Source organism: Aotus nancymaae, unplaced genomic scaffold (genome assembly GCF_030222135.1).
Source record: "Aotus nancymaae isolate 86718 unplaced genomic scaffold, 86718_ANA_hifiasm-v0.15.2.pri h1tg000064l_1, whole genome shotgun sequence".
NCBI classification, from domain to species: domain Eukaryota; kingdom Metazoa; phylum Chordata; class Mammalia; order Primates; family Aotidae; genus Aotus; species Aotus nancymaae.
In genome coordinates this window covers 33,051,663-33,070,961 of record NW_026988479.1, presented here as the reverse complement: position 1 = coordinate 33,070,961, position 19,299 = coordinate 33,051,663, and the positions used below count along the sequence as shown (strand labels likewise).

Below are 19,299 nucleotides of genomic sequence, written 5' to 3'. Positions count from 1 at the left end.
CCAGATTCAGGCACAAAGGGACAGGCAAGGAGCCAAATAACAGTGGCATCTTGGCCACGAGCAAACGATCTCTTCCCTAAAGTGGGGGCTCAGCCACAGGACTTGACAACTACTTCCTTCCTATTTCATAGGGTCCCCCCCTCAGGAGGAGCTGCTAAATGGCATTTTTGAAAAGCCAAGACACTAAAGATGCCTACTCTACTCACTTTACTGTGACTTCGATCTGAATCTCCCTAGGAACATTGAAAGCACACCACCCCCATTAAGTGACGGCACTCAAGCCGTGACAGGAGCGGACAGCAGACAGGCTTTTGGGAGGGTGGTATGGCACCAGCTATGAGTCTCAAATGCACATCTCTTTTGAACTAAAAATTCTGATTTTAAGAACAGCATAGCATTGTTAATTGGGGGAAGAAGCTGGAAACACCCTAAGCGTCCATCAAGAGGGGTTGCTGGAGTCTGAGTCCGTCTACACTCCTGCTTACCTGGCAGCTCCTTAAAGTAGTTCAGCAGAACAGCCTGTGCTGGGCTGAAAAACTGTCAAATACTGAGTGAAAACAGTTGCAAAATAAAACTATGAAAGGAGCACCATTTTAAAAGGTGAGGGGGGTACATAAAGAGCTTGTACGTACATACATTTCCAGAATGATACACAAGAAACTCATCAGGCACTGCCTAGAAAGACAAACTGGGGCCAAGGACAGCATGCTCTGCTGGCCACCTCTGGGGCAACCAGTTCTGTTCTGGAACAGCCCCCCAAGGAATAATGAGAACACAATGTGACAATGGCCAGGAAGCTGTCACACGGGGAACCCATCCCTGAGTGGGGTCACCAGGGAGGGAAGGAAAGGACGACCACATCCCACTTTTCATTTCATTTGTTAACATTTATGTAGCTTGTTCTGCTTTTAATCAAATGTGAAACTCCCTAACCATCTGCAGTCTGCACCTGGCCTCACATGCTGCCACTCCCCATGGCACTTATGCCCACATTCCAAAGACCCAGGAGGTCCCGGCAGCCATGGCCTTAGGCCTTCCATAAGCTCAAGGGATGGGTCCCTTCCCAAATGAAGGCTGTCTTTAAACAGCACCCCCAGGCCACTCTCCAATTCAGTCCAAGTCGCCACTAAGGAATTTTCCTTCCGCTCACAGCTAATCCAAGGAGCTTGCTGCTGGCAGGCCAGCTTGAGTGAGGTGTAATGTGCACACATGAACCCGTTTCACAACAGCAGTGGCATTAGCTTTGCTGCGTGTACACCTATGCAGCTATCACCTCCATCATGTCAACGGATATTTCTAGTACCCCATTAGACTCCTGCAGGCCCTCAGTCTTATCCCAACACGAGACTCCAGGGATCACTGACCTGCTTTCTGTCACTGTTGCTCAGTCTTGCCTTTTCAAAGAGTTCAACTAAACGGAATCATATAGTAAGTATAAAGTCAGTAAGCCTGGCTTCCTTCACTCAGCGAGAGAGGCTCATTGATGTTTCTGAGCACAGCTGCTATCGCGTGTTACACTGAGTGGCACCCCACTGCATGGAGACGCCACGGTCCATGCATCCCTTCACCTGCTGACAGGCACCTGACTTGCTGCCGCTCTCAGACTGTTAGATTAAGGCTCCTCCAGACATCCCTGTACAAGTCTTCATGACGTCACATTTTCTTTTGGGTTAAATACCTAGGAATGGAACTGCAGGGTCATACCGTAAGCGTGTAAAAAGCTACCAAACCATTTCCAAAGTGGCCGTACCACTTCCTACTCCCAGTTTGACGGCCTGGCTGCTCTGCATCTCTGCCGGCAGTCTGGATGGTCAGTCTGCTTAATTTTAGCCATTCTATTGTGTACAGAGTGGTATGTCACTGTGGTCTTGAAACCACCTTTACCGAATTTTTTTTTTTTTTTTTTTTTTTTTTTTTTTTTTTTTTTTTTGAGACGGAGTTTCGCTCTTGATACCCAGGCTGGAGCGCAATGGCGCGATCTCGGCTCACCGCAATCTCCGCCTCCTGGGTTCAGGCAATTCTCCTGCCTCAGCCTCCTGAGTAGCTGGGATTACAGGCACACGCCACCGTGCCCAGCTAATTTTTTGTATTAGTAGAGACGGGGTTTCACCATGTTGACCAGGATGGTCTCGATCTCTTGACCTCGTGATCCACCCGCCTCGGCCTCCCAAAGTGCTGGGATTACAGGCTTGAGCCACCTTTACCGAATTTTAAGTAAAGAGAGAAATCTACATTACTGACTCCATGTTGCTTCTAACCTCACAGGCTAAATTTTTTTTTGTTGGTTGGCGGGGTGCTTATTCTAATGCAGAGGCCAAGATAACTATGAGAGGAATTTAGTTTATAGTTAAACTTGAAGGCAAGGAAAACTGACACCCCTCCTTGTTTGGAGATTAAAGCCACATTCCTAAGACTGGCATCACCACAGAGGCCTGAACTTTGCTAGAGAACAAGCACACTTAAACCACCACCTGCCTCTGCTTATTTAGCTTGCTCTTCTATAGTGCCTGCTGCCCAGAGTCAAGTAACCAGAGGTTACAAGATTCAGAACTTCCCTAATGGCTCCTACAAACAACATCACTATTGTGAAACCTAAAGAACTGGTCTTTGAGATAGTTTTCAGATTTAGCATTTCAGCAGCTCAAGAGATGCCACCTGGACCTGTGACCCTATCTCCCAAGAACTGACTTAGCTGCATAAAGACAGTACTGACACCCCTATGATGGCATCCCCAACCCGACCAACCAGCATTCACCACTCCCTAGGCCGCTGTCCACCAAAATACCCTCAAACCCTCACCTCCGAATTCTCAGGGAGACAGATTTGAGAGTTATCTCTTGTCCACCTCCCTTGCCTGGCTCTGCAATCATTAAACTCTTTCTTTGCTGTCACACCTGCTGTTCACAGGGCGTTAGCTTTTCTGGGCAGCAAGAAGAACTGTGCTGGGCGATTACAGTCTTAATTTGTATTCCCCTAATAACCAACTATGTTGACCATCTTTTCATGTTCTTATTTACCATTTGTATACCATCTCTTGTAAAGTATCTGTCACAGCAGTTCAGGCGCAGTGGCTCACACCTGTAATCCCAGCACTTTGGGAGGCTAAGGCAGGCAGATCACCTGAGGTCAGGAGTTCGAGACTAGCCCGGCCAACATGGTGAAACCCATCTCTACTAAAATACAAAAATTAGCTGGGTGTGGTAGCGCATGCCTGGAATCCCAGCTACTCAGGAGGCTGAGGTGGGAGAATTGCCTGAACTCGGGAGGCAGAGGTTGCAGTGAGCTAAGACTGTGCCACTGCACTCCAGCCTGGGTAACAGAGCAAGACTCCATCTCCAAATAAATAAATAAATAATAAAATATCTGTTAAAAGTCTTCTGACCATTTTTTAAACTATGGTAACTAATTTGTGAGAATTCTGTATTATCCTGGAGTGCATCTTTGGGCAGATGCATGTTAATATATCACAAATATTTTCCTAGTCTATGGTCTGCCTTTTCATTTGTGTCTTTTGAGAGAAGTTTTCAATTTTGATGAAGTCTAATTCATCAATTTTTTCATTTCTGGTTCATGGTCATTGTATCCTAAAACCTCTTTGCCAAACCATAGCTTCCAGATTTTGTGACTTTTACATAAGTCAATGGGTCATTGAGTTAAATCTTGTGTACAGCATGAGGCAGCCTACTGGTTTACCATGCTTGTGAAAAGACTCTTTTTCCCACTGAACTACCTTGACACTTTTGACAACAATCAACACTGTATTCTTGAATTATTTCTGAACTTTCTACTCTGTTGTAATGATTTACATACGTCTATACTTAATACCACACTGTCTCAATTTATGCAATTTACAACGTGCCTTGAAATTGGCCAGTGTAAGCCCTATAACTTGCTCTTTTTCAAAATTGTTATGGCTATAACAATTTACAGGTGCTTTACATTCCCACAGAAATGTTAGAAATGGTCGGCCAGGTACATTGGCTCACATCTGTAATCCCAGCACTTTAGGAGGCCAAAGAGGGTGGATCACCTAGGTCAGGAGTTCAAGACCAGCCTGGCCAACATGGTGAAATCCCGTCTCTACTAAAAATATAAAAATTAGCCAGGCGTGGTAGCATGCACCTGTAATCCCAGCTACTCAGGAGGCTGAGGCAGGAGAATCACTTGAACACAGGAGGCAGAGGTTACAGTGAGCCGAGACTGTGCCATTGCACTCCAGCCTGGGTGACAGAGCAAGAGTCTGTCTCAAAAAAATAGAAATTTTAGAATTCAGTTCATCAATTTCTACCCCAAAAGCCTGCTGGGGTTTTGTTTGGGATGTCAAATATTTGGGACAATTTGAGCAAACTACCATCTTAACAATAATGAACCTTCCAATACATGAACATGGTACCTTTATGATACTCTGAAATATATATTTGGTCTTTCTGTTCCCTGACACACATGACTGGTGGTTGGCAGCCCCCAGGCAGCTTCAGATAGGATGGTCACCAGAAACACCAAGGTAGAATTAGAGGGTTGGGACTTTGAGTACCACCCCTCAATCTCCCAGAAGGGGAGAGGGGCGGAAGGTTGAGTTGATTCCCAACGGCCAGTGGTGTAATCAATCATGCTTATGTGACAAAGCCTCCGTAAAAACCCATAAATAAGGCCAGGGTTCAGAGCTGCACACGTGAAAAGTCCTGGAGGGTGGTGTACCCAAAGAGGGCATGGCAGCTCCAGGCCTCCCCTCGTACCTCACTCTACAGACCTGTTCACCTGAATTATTCCTAACATCCTTTTTTTTTTCCAGTCTTTCTAAGGTTCAATTCAGGTATCCTAACATCCTTTATAACACAGGAGTAAACATAAGAAAATGCTTTCCTGAGTTCTGAGAGTCACACTAGCAAATTAATTAAACCCAAGGAATGGCTTACAGGAGCCTCCTTTAATAGCCTGTTAGTCAGAAGTACAGCTGACATCAGTGACAGAGGGAGAGAAGAAAACAGTACAATGAAGCATAGATGACAGCCTACTACCTTGCAACCAGAATCTGAAGTGGGGCCCAAATGTGTGGGACTGGGCCCTGATCCCCGGGGAGCTGATACTAACTCCAGGTGGAGAGAGTACAGATGAGGTTGCAGGACACCCAGCTGGTATCCCCTGGATAACTGGTTGGTGTGTGGGGAACCTTCCAGTATCTGATGTCGGAAGTACTGAGTCAGTGGCTGTGTGAGAGCAGAGGGGAAAAGAGTTCATTTTACCCCTTACGATGTCTCCATTTTTTTATATTAGGTGATCTTAATGTCTCAGTTGCATCTGAAGCTTCTCAGTGTACAAATCTTACACAGATTTTCTTATATGCATCCCTGAGTATTTCATGGACTTTGATGCCGTCATATGTGGTATGTACTCCAGTGGCTCATTGCTAGCATATGGAAACGTAACCTATTTTGGTACACTGTCCTTGTATGCTGTGACCCTGTAAACCTCACTGTTTAGTCCTACTGGCTTGTCATTGATACCCCGGAAACTTCTACAGATAATTATGTTGTCTCCAGATATAGTTTTACTTCCTCCTTTCCAGTCTATCTACCTTTTCTTTTTGCTTGCCTAATTATACTGGTGAAGATCTCCAGCACAGTGTGACCAGGGGTGGTGGGAACAGACACCCTGCCTGGTCTCTGTGTCAGGGACGCAGTCAGTTTCACCCTTATATTATATCAGCTGTGGTTTTCCACAGGTGTCTTTTACCTGGTTGAGGAATTTCTCTTCTCTTCCTAGCTTGCTGAGAATTTTCAATCACAAATGCATTTGGGATTGTTATCAACGGTTGTGCTGCTTGCCTACAGAGATGGCCTGCACCCCTTTTTCATTCTACTGAAACAGGTGATTTTCCAAAGAGAAGCACCCTGCATTCCCAGATGGCCTCCATTCTTACACATCTTTCCCACTGGCCTCTCTCGATTACACCTCCTCCTCCTGTGCCCCTGACGTCTTGCCTAGGTTGACATGTACCTCAAAGGGTGTGTCCTGGCATCCACTTTCCACAATCTTAAGTCATCCCTCAAGATAGACCACGCTCCTAGGAGACCAAGCTCATCACATCACTGCCTGCCAGACTGCTGCCAACTCCCTCAGCCCAAGGCCCAACACCCTAAGGGAAAGCGTATCAACACCACACTACTGGCACTGGCATCCTGCCCTTCCCCACATGTGTGTTCACGCAGGCTCATCCACACGCACTGTGTCCCTTCCTGCCTGTGACTTCAAAGTTGTAGAAACTAGTATGCCCCCAACCTGCATGACCCTGTGTGCTGGACATGTCACATGTGCCCAGGCCTGTGTGATACATAAGGACCTCGTTCCACAGGGTCTTCCCATGGTTTCACTGACTCGCCCCAGCCAACTCGCCCAGCCTCCTCTCCTAAGACATAACAAGCCCCACATGGGGAAGAGGGTGAGCAGGCCGCTCTCTCCTGGGGCTCAGCCAGGGTACATCCAAGTCCGGGATAAGGCCAAAGAGCCGTCTGAGGATTGCAGGACACCAGAGTCCTGTCCTTAGGGAAAGGCCCATGCAGAGGACACCTGGCCTCAACACCAGGGACTCACAGCCCTGGGGCCTGAGGGTCCCCAGGATGCTGGTCAGAAACTGGGCAGGCATGGGACAGCCAGAAGCACCCCGCTAAAGGCAGGCAGGAATAGTGGCCACAGGCCCCTCACATCCCCATCAACTACAACCCTGGTGTCAGCAAGCAAGTCCCATCAACTACAACCCTGGTGTCAGCAAGCAAGTCCCATCAACTACAACCCTGGTGTCAGCAAGCAAGTCCCATCAACTACAACCTTGGTGTCAGCAAGCAAGTCCCATCAACTACAACCCTGGTGTCAGCAAGCAAGTCCCATGGTGGGAGGGTGATGGGACCACAAGGCCAAAGAGACCCAAGGGAAATGGCTGTGGGAAGGATCACCAAGGCAGGGGCACCACCTAGTGGCAGCAGCTGCTCTGCACCCACGGGGCCTGGGGCCTCAGCAAGCCCCAAATCCCAGCAAGGCCTGGGCCTGAAGGTAAGCAGATGCCAGCCCACTCACACAGGCCCAGGGCACTCCCAGCTGCCGAGCCCTCTGCTTCCAGGATATGTGATATCACCTCAGGTCCCCACAGCTGAGTGGAGGGGATCCCCAAGCTCGCCCACAGAAGAACACGTGTCTCCACATATGAACAGCAAGTGTGCTCACCCCTCCCAAGGGACCATAAGCGGCAGCTATGGCCCCGAGGCCCCAGCTTCTCACTGCATCTGTGTCCCCACTGCCCACTTCATCGCCACATTCAATGTTGCCTGACATGGGCTTCAGAAATCCCTAGGAACTGCCCCAAATCTGGTTCCTAAAAATAGAAAGAAAGCCCAGTGTATCTGTGGTTTACCCAGAAATAATGCACTTTGTTTTTTGTTTGTTTTTTTAGAGACAGGGTCTTATTCTGTCACTGGAGTACAGTAGTGTGATCATGGCTCACTGAAGTCTTGACCTCCTAGGCTCAGGTGATCCTCCCACCTCCATCTCCTGGGTAGCTGGGACTATAGGTGTGCACTACTGAGCACAGCTATTTTTTTCTTTCTTTTTTGGTACAGACAGGGTCTCAACTATGTTGCCCAGGTTGATCTCAAACATGTAGGCTAGAGTGATCCCCCTGCTGCAGCCTCCCAAAGCATTGGGATTACAGGCGTGAGCCACTGTGCCCAGCCAGAAATGCACATTTACCAAACCCTCGAGGTGCACATGTTTACCAAACCCTCTATGAGCCGCATTCAGGACTCCCAGCCTGCATTCCCAGGGACTGTGACATGGGTGCTACCCCCACTAACATCGAGCATGAATCAGAACCACATTCAGACACCCACCCTGTGATGCACAGGAAACACAAGGAGTGGTGGGGAGCCCTGAAGGGGCCCAGGCCCGGCAGGTGACCAAGCACGTGAGGAAACCTGCCCTCTACCACACCCACGGCCAAGGCCAACGCAGGAAACTAGGGGTCAACCCCCACAGTGAGGATGGCTCCATCCCTTCCTGGACATCAGCCTCTGGCTGCTCAGAGAGGTCGCTCGCACCAACCCTCTCCTACTCACAGGGCCCTCCACAAGTACATGATAGCATCTGATCTTCACACGCAGCAGGGAGGAGAACTCCGTGTTCCCCTTTCAATGAAGAGAACACTGGCCCAGAGCAGCGCAGTGACTTGAAACAGGTCTTACTGTTGGCGGGAAGGGGACTTGAATCCAGCACCCCCCAGCCCCCAAAGCACTATCTATTTTCCTCATCAAAGCTGCAGGGTGCCACATATGCATGCCACTTGCCTCCCACCCCTTTAAGCTGGCAGTGGACACAGGCAGCCCACCTCCACCAGCCCTGCAGACCGACCCCTCCTCTCCCCCATGTAGGGCCTGGCCACCAGGGTGCTCAGAGTAAACACAGAACATACAGGCAGGCAGCACCCCAGGCCAGCTCGTCCTCACACCGGACGGCAGCACCCAGGCCAGCTTGTCCTCATGCTGGCCACACCCAGGCAACACCCCCAGGCCAGCTCACCCTCACACCAGCCAGCAGCACCCCAGGCCAGCTTGCCCTCACACAGGCCACATCCAGGCAAGGCACTCAGATGAGGGGACAGAGCAAAGGCTGATGGAGCAGCAGTACTTTGTAACCAGCCAGAGACAGCAGCCAACTGTGCCAGGTCTGTGTGCCTGACTGACACTGAGTGCTCCAGGGCAAACTGCACACTTGGACCATCCAACAAGGCCAGGTCCATCAGGCACGAGGGGGCCTCTGATGTCCCTCACAGGAAAAAAGTCACAGAGGTTTCTCATCTGGCCAGAGTATCCCTGGAAGCAGAAGGGTCGCCTTACAAGCAATTAATAAGCCCAGTGAACAGACAGAAGCACAAAGCATTTAGGCCCCGCTGAGGCTGGCCCTACAGAAGTCCGTGTTCTACAGGGGGAGTTCAAGAGGAGATGGCAGCCCGGGCCAAACTCTGATTTAGCAAAGCTCAAAGAAGATGAAGGGGCATTTTCAGATGACTGAGAACTGAAGCCGGTAATGCTGATGAGAAGGTAGTAGATTCCAGAACCAGTTGGATGGTGCGGCCACAGGACAGCTCTTTCAGAGAGTCTCATCTCAGTCTCAGCCTAGTTTCCAGAGCAGCAGAAAAGACAGGAAGGAAGCGGGAAGCCTTGAAATCTCACAAGCAAACACAACAAGAGGCGGCCTCAGCACCAGCACCAAGGCCATGAGCCCCAGGCTCCGATGGCTCCCTCAAAAGCATCACTCTGGCACCTTCCCGAGACCTGGTGCACCAGGGCAACCACAAAGTGGGGCCCAGACCAGAGCTGACAGGAGGCGGTGACCTGCAGGGGCCCAGGGGCTGAAGGGCGGGAGCCAACTGAGCAGCTGCTGGAGAAAGATGAGCACAGGCCCTTGAGATGGATGGAGTAGGAGGACAGACAGGACCAGACCTGGGAACAGTCCTGCTCTCCTGTCTGTAAGAATGCCATCCCCAGCACCCAGGGTGGTCCCCCGGCAGCTCCACCCCACCTCCCTCCACCCATGCGCTGGGACTCAGCTTGGAACAGACTGGCTGAAGAGGCTGCTACAAACACCAGACAATAGTCTTCCACTATGGTGGGTGAGAACTGTTTGGATCTGCATCCCTGCCCACATCTCATGTTGAATTGTAATCCCCAGGGCTAGAAGTGGAGTCCGGTGGAAAGTGTTTGGATCGTTGGGGCAGATCCCTCACAGCTTGGGGCTGTCTTCATGATAGTAAGTTCTCATGAGATCTGATCATTAAGAAGTGCATGGCACCTCCCTCCAAGCACTGCTCTCATGCAGCACTCTCTCGCTCTTTTTGTCTCTGTCTCTCTTTCTCTCTCTCTCTCTCTCTCTCTCTCTCTTGCTCGCTCCTGCTTTTGCCATGTGACATGCCTGTTCCCCCTTCACCTTCTGCCATGACTGGAAGTTTCCTGCGGCTTCACCAGAAGCTGAGCAGATGTCAGCACCATGCTTCCTGTACAGCCTACAGAAGTGTGATCCAATTCCACAGCTTTTCTTCATAATCACCCACTCTCAGGTATTTCTTTATAGCAATGCAAGAACAGCCTAATACGGTGGGTTTTTCTGAACTCTAAAAACTCAGCTCATCTCCACTGGTTACAGTTCCCTAAAATGAATGATTTTCCCCAAAAGCAATTACTTCCTCAGGATACACCAGAAAGAGTCCTTTCACAAAGCCCCACAATGCAGGGCAATCAGACACCTGCCACTGGTTTGCTGTGGATATTCTGCTACTCAATGAATACGTTACTAAGGCTTCAGAAGGAAGAGTCGCTCAGTTCCACTGCCCCACCCGCTGAGAAAGGCCTCATTAAACCTGAGCAGCCCAGGACAAAAGGCCCCACCAGCCTTTTAGAGACAGTGCCCGTGAGCAGGAGGCAGACTCTGCTCTTCCCCAGCGACCCTTCAGAGAAGGTGGGACTCCAGAGGCACCTGCCCCTCCCTACCTGACATTCAAGCCCGTGGTCTGGTCCAGTCTCTCCCAGCTTTGCAACTTGGCCAGCAGCCTCTGAAAAGACAACAAAAGCACGGACCCTGTCATCGCCTGCCACAGGATTATCACATAAGACTGACAATAATGATCACGGCGCTAAGTCCCTGACCTCTCAGGAAAGCCTACCCTTATCTCTGAGATGGGCACTAAATGCTCCAAGTCTGCTTGGAAGTGGCCGGGTTATTATTCCCCAACTGCAGAAGTCACACTGTACGCTTCATGCCTCACACCGTGCACTTCATGCCTCACTCCTTCCTGGCCCCATAAATTCAAGTATGAATCCCAGCAAGCAGGCTGGGCGCAGTGGTTCATGCCTGTAATCCCAGCACTTTGAGAGGCTGCAGGTGGATCAAGACATCAAGAGATTGAGACCATCCTGGCCAACATGGTGAAACCCTGTCTCTACTAAAAATACAAAAATTAGCTGGGCGTGGTGGCACATGCCTGTAGTCCCAGCTACTCAGGAGGCTGAGGCAAGGGAATCGCTTGAACCCAGGAGGCAGAGGTTGCAGTGAGCCAAGATCACGCCACTGTACTCCAGCCTGGCAAGAGCAAGACTCCGTCTCAAAAAAAAAAAAAAACAGGCCTACAAATGGAATATCTTATAGTACTCTAGTTCAGAAATCCAAAATGGGTCTCCCTGGGCTGGAATCGTGGTGTCAGCAGGGCTGAGTTCCTTCTGCAGGTTCCAGGGGAGAGTCCACTTCCCTGCCCTTTCCAGCTTCCAGAGGCACCCACGTTCCTTGGCTTGTGGCCCCTCCTCCATCTCCACACCCAGCAGGAGCTGCCAAGTCCCTCTGATGTCACTCTGAGCCCCCAGGACGGCCTAGGAGCCCCTCCCCGCTGTGGGCCAGCTGACCTGTGACCTCAGTCACCCTGCCAGGGAAGGTGCCGTGTTCACAAGCTCTGGAGACAAGGCATGGACCTCTCTGGGGACCATGATTCTGCCTCCCACCCCATCAAGCAAGGGTACGACCCACTCCGCGCAGACCCTCACCTCGTTCTCCAGCTCCAAGTCAACCAGCGTCTCCTGCATCTTCTCCTGGCGCCCCAGCTTCCTCTGCAGCCCTTCCAGCTCCTCCTGGAGCAGCCCATTGGTCTCTCTCATCTCCCTGGCAGTGCCACAAAGAGTTGCTCAAATAGCCACACACCCTGGGGATGAAGCCAAGAGCCCAGGAGCCCTGCCCCTACGGGGTCTGCACCACGGGCTCCTGCACACAAACCCAGACTCACTACAGGCTACTCCATCCCCCATGCCCCCTCACCGCAGGCGTGCACTCTCCTCCCGCAGCTGCTTCAGCTCCCGTTCCAGCCTAGGGAGTCGCACCAGCTCAGACTTCATGTTCTTCACAATCGCAGCATCCTGCTCTTGTAGGGACAGCTTCTGCTCCAAATCCTGATGGAGGCCAGGGACAGAGAAGAAGGGAAAAATGAACCATTGAAGAGACCTGGAGAAAATCACACGCACACGGCTAAGAGAAAGAAGCCGGTCTGCAACGGCTACACGAACTGCAGGATCCAACCACAGGACATTCTGGGAAAGGGGGAACTATAGAGACATCAAAAGTTTGGGAATTGTCAGCGGCTCAGAAGGAGAGAATCAGGGATTAACTGGGGGAGCACAAAGGATTTTTAGGCAGTAAAACTCTTCTGTGTGACGCTCTAACAGTGAATATAGGACATTTTACATTTGCCCAAACCATACACTGTCCCACTCTAGGAGAGACACTTGAGTGACCTGTGGATTCTCCCTGACACTGATGTGTCCAGGCAGGTTCATCACCGTCACATGTGCTCCCCTCTACCAGAAAAGGCGGTGTGTTTTTTTTTTTGCGGGGGGAGGCGGGGAGCAAGGGCACACAGGAGCTCTACCTTCTGCTCATTTTGCTGTGAACCTAAATCTGCTATAGAAAAAAGCATCCCCTAAAAAGTAAAGTCACTGAGGCCAGGAAGTTCCTCTGCTAAATTGCCCCAGGTCCTCAGCAGCCTCCATGGCTCAGGACTCTCCTCTGGGAGGCCTTTCCGGGCTGCACCAGGGCCCTCAAAGCTGCTTCCAATACTGAGCCTCAGCATTCAGTCCAGGGCAGCTCTTCCCAACACTGTCCTCCCAGCCCACCATGCACTGGGAGCTGGCATTCACACCACACACCGCTGGGCTGCTGTGCACACCACTGTCCTGCCCTCAGGGAGCTATCGAGAAGCAAAAGTCTATCTCAAGTCTGACCCAATAGGACACTCCATGGTGAAACACCCCACCCTCCCGTGTCAAGCCCACTTCTGCCCCTCTAGTAGCACGTGTGTAACAGCTTAGTCTTTCCAATAGTGAGGACAGGCTTTTCCCTATGGTACCCAGTCTCCTTGGGACACAGACAGCTGACATCTGTGAGCAGCAAGTCACTGAACAGGCAGAGGATGAAACCAAGACCAAACCAGACAGTCATTCAGCAAACACTAACGGAGTCCATCTCTGTGCAATGTACCAGGTCAAGTGGCAGAGACAGTGATGCAAAAGGCAGACACCAGGCCTCACCGGCCAGCAAATCCTGACAGGTGGGCCGAGGGATGCAGATGGGAGGACGAGGGGCCAGGGAACACCACCAGGGGGTGACATGGCAGAGGCTAGGTTGGGGGTGACGGTCAGCTCTGCAGCCAGGAAGAGCTGGTATGAGGCATGGAGGTGAGGGTACATGGGGGGCCAAGGGGGCACAGCCGGAGCACAGGGTCTGGAGGCTGCTCTCCAGGCAACGGGAGGTAGGAGAGGGATCCGGAGTCAGCGTCTCCCTGGCACGCCCTCCACAGGGAAAGGGCACAGCATGAGCTTGAGTAGGTCACCCCGACTGAGACCCAGCTCCAGCTGTGCAACTGTGGGCATATTTCTCAGCCCATCTATGCCTGTATCATCTTCTCACACTCTTTAGCACTTGACATCATCATACATTCGGACATTTTCTCTTCGTGTCTCTGGTTAGTCTCCATCCTCTAGAATGCACACTCCCTGAGGGCAGCAGCATCTGCCTTATTCACCACGGCATCCCTGGTGCCCAGCAAAAGGCCCACCACACAGGGCAGCAGCAAACCTCACAGGAGGCCCACGGAGCTCGGCACTGGCGCAGAAAGGCCGACAGGGGCAGGAGAGCCAAGGCCACCACAGGGATGTCCACAAGGCACCTGACACAAGCAACTCACCTTAATCTGCTGCTCTTGGTCTGCTCTCGCTTCTTGGCTGGCCTGGAGTTCTTGGATTTTCTGACTGACTTCCTGCCATTTTCTATTAAAAAAAAATACATCACATACAGAAACAGGCATGTGGCGAGGCCAACAATTCTCTTCAGCCTGAGCTCCGCCCCAGCACAGACCCACACACTCTCACTCCCACCCCAAGGTTCAGGACCCCCACCTGCACAGACCTCCACACACACACTCCCACTGCATGGGTACCCCAAGGTCCTGGGCCCCAGCCCCTGCTGGCTGGCTCTGAGGCCTCAGTCTGCTCATCCGTACGGGGTGCGTAGTGACCCCAAGACACCTGCAAGGTCCTCGACAGCAGCGGCACCCACAGCTTTCACCTGCCGGCTGCAACCTGCAGCCCTGGTGCAGTTGTGGCAGAGCCCCACCTAGAAATGACCTCTCCTCTCTACTACGAAACTGGAACTCTCCTAAAACCACATCTGCTGAGGGAAGGGTCAAACTCTTTAGGAGATGCCGGGTAGGAGATGCCCCCAGTGCTGGGCATCTTAGGAGGTGCTGACCGTACCTCCACACAAGGCTCTCACGTCTGTACCTTGGCTGAGCCCAGCCCTGTGCCTGGACATCCCTTCCCAGCCACATCCCCTGCACCTCCAAGGCACATGGTGCTACCCTTTAAATCTAGCCCTAAATAGGGCACGGTGGCTCACACCTGTAATCCCAGCACTCTAGGAGGATGAGGCAGGAGAATCACTTGAGGCCAGGAGCTCAAGACCAGCCTGGGTGACAAAGTGAGACCCCCATCTCTACGAAACATTTTGTAAAATTAGCCAGTTGCAAAATTAGCCAGGCACGGTGGCAGGTGCCTGTAATCCCAGCTACTGAGGAAGCTGAGGCAGGAGAATCACTGAACCCAGGAGGCAGAGGTTGTGGTGAGCCGAGATGGTGCCACTGCACTCGAGCCAGGATGACAGAGTGAGACTCCATCTCAAAAAATTAGCCAGGTATAGTGCATATGCCTGCAGTCGCAGCTACTCTGCAGGCTGAGACAGGAGGATCGCTTGACCCCAGGAGGTCGAGGCTGCAGTGAGCCATGATTGTGCCACTACACTCTAGACTGGATGACAGAGTGAGACACTGTCTCAAAAAATAAAGTAAAATCTGCAGAAGCCCTCTCCAGGAAGGAGTGCGAGGAAGTTGCTGCCCCCACTCTGCTCTAGGAACATGAGGACACTTTCTGGGCTCATGGTCCTGGCTCTAGGGGCCTCAGTGTCTGCCCCTCGATTGTCTGTGAATTAGGACAGCATCCGGGAGTGCATCCACATCCCACCCAGCCACCAGGAGAGAGGCAGGCCCCACACCCCAACCTGTGACCTGACCCCTGCCAGCTCCTGCCTTGACCCCACACCCTGGCCCCCACCCACTTGTGCTGCAGGTCCAGCTGCTCCTGCAGCTCCTGCTTCTCCGACTCCAGGCGCTTCATCCGCATCTCCTGATCCATCACGTTCCACTGCAGTTCTGAGATCCTCCCCTTCAGTGTGTTGATGGTCTAAAAGCAGAGGGGGCCAGAGAGCCGCTTAGTGAGCCAAGACCATGAGCAGGGCAGGGGGCAGAGAGGCAGAGGGGCAGGGAGGCAGGGGGCAGAGGGGTGGGGGGCAGGGGGCAGAGGGGCAGGGGAGAGGGGACAGGGGGCAGGGGGGCAGGGGGCAGAGGGGCAGGGGCAGAGGGGCAGGGGGGCAGGGGGCAGGGAGGCAGGGGGCAGAGGGGCAGGGGGGCAGGGAGCAGAGGGGCAGGGGGGCAGGGGGCAGAGGGGCGGGAGCAGAGGGGCAGAGGAGAGGGGGCAGAGGGGCAGGGGAGAGGGGGCAGAGGAGTAGAGAGGCAGGGGGATAGAGGGGCAGGGGGGCAAGGGGGTAGGGGGCGGGGGGCAATGGGGGGCAGAGGGGCAGAGGGGCAGAGGGGCAGAGGGATGGGGGTCAGGGGAGCAGGGAGCCAGGGGGCAAAGCCACCTCCTCTAGGAGGACATGCACCCAGGCAGACTCTGACATGCAGGGCCACCCTTCTCCAGGTGCTCCAGAACAGCACAGCTCAGAGCCTGCCACAGGCCACCCAAGAGCTGACAGAAAACACCCAGGCCCCAGCCAGGGCCCCTGGAAAGGAGGCTTGGTGAGGAGGCTTCAGAAGCAAAAGCCCCCACCAGCCAAGATGGGCCTGGACTCTCAGGCCTGGCACCTGGCAGTCTCTGTGCCAGTGCCCCACACTCCCAAAGTCCCACCAGGCATCCACGTGCCTGCCACACCATCACTTTGGCCTTCCCTCCAAATGTGGCTCTTGGCATCCCTCCCTAGCCACCCCCATGCTACTGTGCCGGCTGTTTGCTAATAACATCACCTTCGAACAACAGCAACGCAATGGCCAACCAAAAGGACAAAGATGGAGGCTCTGCAGAGGGCTGGGCAGTACCTGCTGGCAGGCCATGTGCTTGGAAGGGGAGTGCTTGGCACAGGAAGGAGCCACCTGGGGAGGCGGTCCCTGAGCAAACCCAGCAGTCCCTGCAGTAGCTTCCAGGACAGCAGGTGCAGGTCTGCCTGACATCACGGAACCCAAATGCAACGCAACCAAACCACCACACTTCCTCCTGATCATCCCCCACAGGCAAACTTCTGAGGACCCTAACCCCCTGGAAAAGCTCAGAAAACCCCAGGTGTCCTCGGATCAAGCCAATGTGAAAAGCCAAGTGGACACTGAGAAGCATCGCTGTAAGTTAACACACGGAAACACATGGGGGTGATATAAGCTCTGGGGACCACGCATCCAGGTCAGGACAATGGCAAACTCACACAGCAAACAACCTAGGGGGACCTAGCGGGGTGGCACCCTCCACAAACAAGGAGCCCACAGCACTCATTTCCCCATCCCAGAGAACCCGTGCACAGCTCAGGGCCGCTGAAGCCCATCACCGCTGTCCACCCAGTGCCATTCTGGGAAGGCCTGCATGGGGACGTGCGTGCTCCCTGCACACCCACAATCTGTACAGTTTACTTCACCACAATAGTGAGGGGCCAACCTGGGAGTCAAAAAGAAAAGAAAGGTATTGAAAACATATTAACAATAAACACATCCTCCCAGAGGTCTTAATACACAGCGGGTGCCAGGGGTGAGCCAGATGCAGAGCCGAGCCCACCTGCCCGCAGGGGCACCCGTGTTGTAGGGGACGCAGGACAGTTGGCAAGGAAGAGGCACATAAGATAATTCCAGAGTAAGGAGGGTGACAGTCAGGGCCCTGCCACCAGAGAAGGAAGCCAAGGCCTAGTGAGCAGGGAAGGCTTTCCTGAGGAGCTGCCACCTTGGCTTAGACGTGACAGACCACAGCAGCAGCACCTCCACGTGACGAACTTCCTCTTACTGCACCCCATCCCACTGAGCACCGCCCTGCACCTCCTACAGTCTCCTGCTCCTCTGCCCCTCATGGAGTGCTGGGCACAACTCACCCTTCCCCATGGAATCCCCGACCTGCCTCCAGCACAGCCCAGCACACAGGGCCTGGAACCCAGAGCACGGGCAAGGCAAGAGTGGCTTCTCAGGAGCCAATCATGCCTCCTCTCCTGCCAACATTCCCTCCAGATGCAGCTGGGGGAACAACCTGAACACGCCTCCCTAGCCCTGCCCAGAAAAACAACCACAACCAGCTTCTGGACCCCTCCAGAAGAGCTGCAGATGGAGAACGTGCACGAGGTGCTGCACGCCCGCCCCACCCGGACCCCCACACCTCCACTTTCATGTTTTCTTTTGGCACCAGCGATCTTGATCGCCACAGAATAGGGACAGGAGAGGTCAGAAGATTCCAGTTTCCACCAGCACCCATGTCCGGGCTGTTTCTAAAACGAACGCAACCTTCACATGGACTGCAGTTCACACTGGCTCCAGTTCAGAGGCAATTCTCTGACACCATTGGATGCCTGCAGACCTTGCCGATAGTCAAAGAAATGCAAATCCAAACATGCCTATTTAAGCCTCCTGAAAAATCAACAACTATTTCCAGAACAGACCACCATTCATGACATGGAAGGCGGCAGGGAAACTGGAGCCCTCAACTAGGGCTCTAAGAGCAACCGCCACAGAGACCGTCATCGCTGGGGACCTTATAACCCAAACCTAGGGGTCTGTCCAAAGTCAACAGAAGCGAGGGCTAGAGGATGGGCTACCTGCCACATAGATATGACGAGTGAACGCAAACACACTGAACATTCACAAACGACAAAAAGCAGATTCATCAACCATTAAAATTCATAATTACAGAAGAAAAAAAGTGCTCCTTTTTTTTTGAGAGAGAATCTCACTCTGTCACCCAGGCTGGAGTACAATGGCATGATCTTGGCTCACTGCAACCTCCACCTCCCGGCTTCAAGCAATTCTCCTGCCTCAGCCTCCCGAGTAGCTGGGATTACAGGTGCCCACCATCACGCCCGGCTAATTTTTGTATTTTTTGTAGAGATGGGGTTTTACCATGTTGGTCAGGCTGGTCTTGAACTCCTGACCAGGTGATCCACCCTCCTCGGCCTCCCAGAGTGCTGGGATTACAGGCGTGAGCCACCATGCCTGGACCAAACGCTCAACTTTTTAACTGAAAACTACAGAATGGAAAATTAATACTTCTACTGATTACAGCTATGCAAAAAACACAGCTGCCCATGTGGGAAACACAACTAAAAACACAAAGGTGGCGCTGCAGAGGCAAACAAGAGCATGCATTCCCTCTCTCTGGAACACAGCTTCAGGAGGGCGGACCCAGCCCAGCAGAGGCCCCACTCACCTCGCCAGCCTGGGCCAGGCTGTCCTCTTTCTCACGTAGCCTCTTGCTGGTAGCATCCAGGCTCTGCTGACACTGCCTGCTGCGCTCCAGCTGCTCCTGCATCTTCTCCTCCGCCCCAGCCTCACGCTCCTGAAGCTGCCGGATGCGTGTCAGGAGCTCCTGGTTGCGGTCAACCTCACGCTGTCAAGAGAGCAAGAGTAAGATGCCACATGCCACCCATGGGAGGGTCAGTGGGGAGCCCTCACCCCCACGCCTCTCTCAGAATAGGCCACCGAGGCGCAGAAAAGAGCCAAGCAGGACCCACCAGCCAAGTCAGTGGCAGAGCCAGGACGGGACCTGGGACCCAGCTCCAGCATTGGCGCCCCCGCTGAGACACCATGACGTGAGCACTGTGAGAGGTCAGGGCTCCCAGGAAGGGCACTTGGCACAGATCACACACACACTCATCAAACCATCTGCTCAGCGGTTGCCTTTGCAGGGAAAGGGAGCACGGGAAATGTGAAATTCAGAATGGACCTTGTAGAGAAGCTGAGCTCTGCAGCACCAGCAGGTCCTGACTAAGCACACTCTGGCCAGCACTAAAATGAGCTGGCACTCCCCCAGCGAGCAGATGACAGGGGCAGAGACAGGTGGCATGGACAGGAGGTTGCAGACAGAAGCAGTTTACACTGGGCTCAACTCTGCCACATATGCACAGCATCTCACACAAACCTCCAGAGCCACC

General features: G+C 52.9%; 1 protein-coding gene across 7 annotated transcripts in view; it reads right to left on the bottom strand.

The window, feature by feature from the left end:
- MAD1L1 (mitotic arrest deficient 1 like 1) overlaps window positions 1–19,299 on the bottom strand; it is a 404,019-nt gene that overhangs the window by 375,155 nt on the left and 9,565 nt on the right. For all 7 annotated transcript variants that reach the window (XM_064366614.1, XM_064366612.1, XM_064366620.1 and 4 more), the window contains 6 exons: window positions 18,576–18,755; window positions 15,190–15,314; window positions 13,766–13,847; window positions 11,845–11,975; window positions 11,577–11,691; window positions 10,533–10,594 (listed from right to left, as the gene is read on the bottom strand). In XM_064366614.1, coding sequence (XP_064222684.1) covers window positions 10,533–10,594; window positions 11,577–11,691; window positions 11,845–11,975; window positions 13,766–13,847; window positions 15,190–15,314; window positions 18,576–18,755 — 695 coding nt within the window. The remainder of the gene's footprint in view (window positions 1–10,532; window positions 10,595–11,576; window positions 11,692–11,844; window positions 11,976–13,765; window positions 13,848–15,189; window positions 15,315–18,575; window positions 18,756–19,299) is intronic.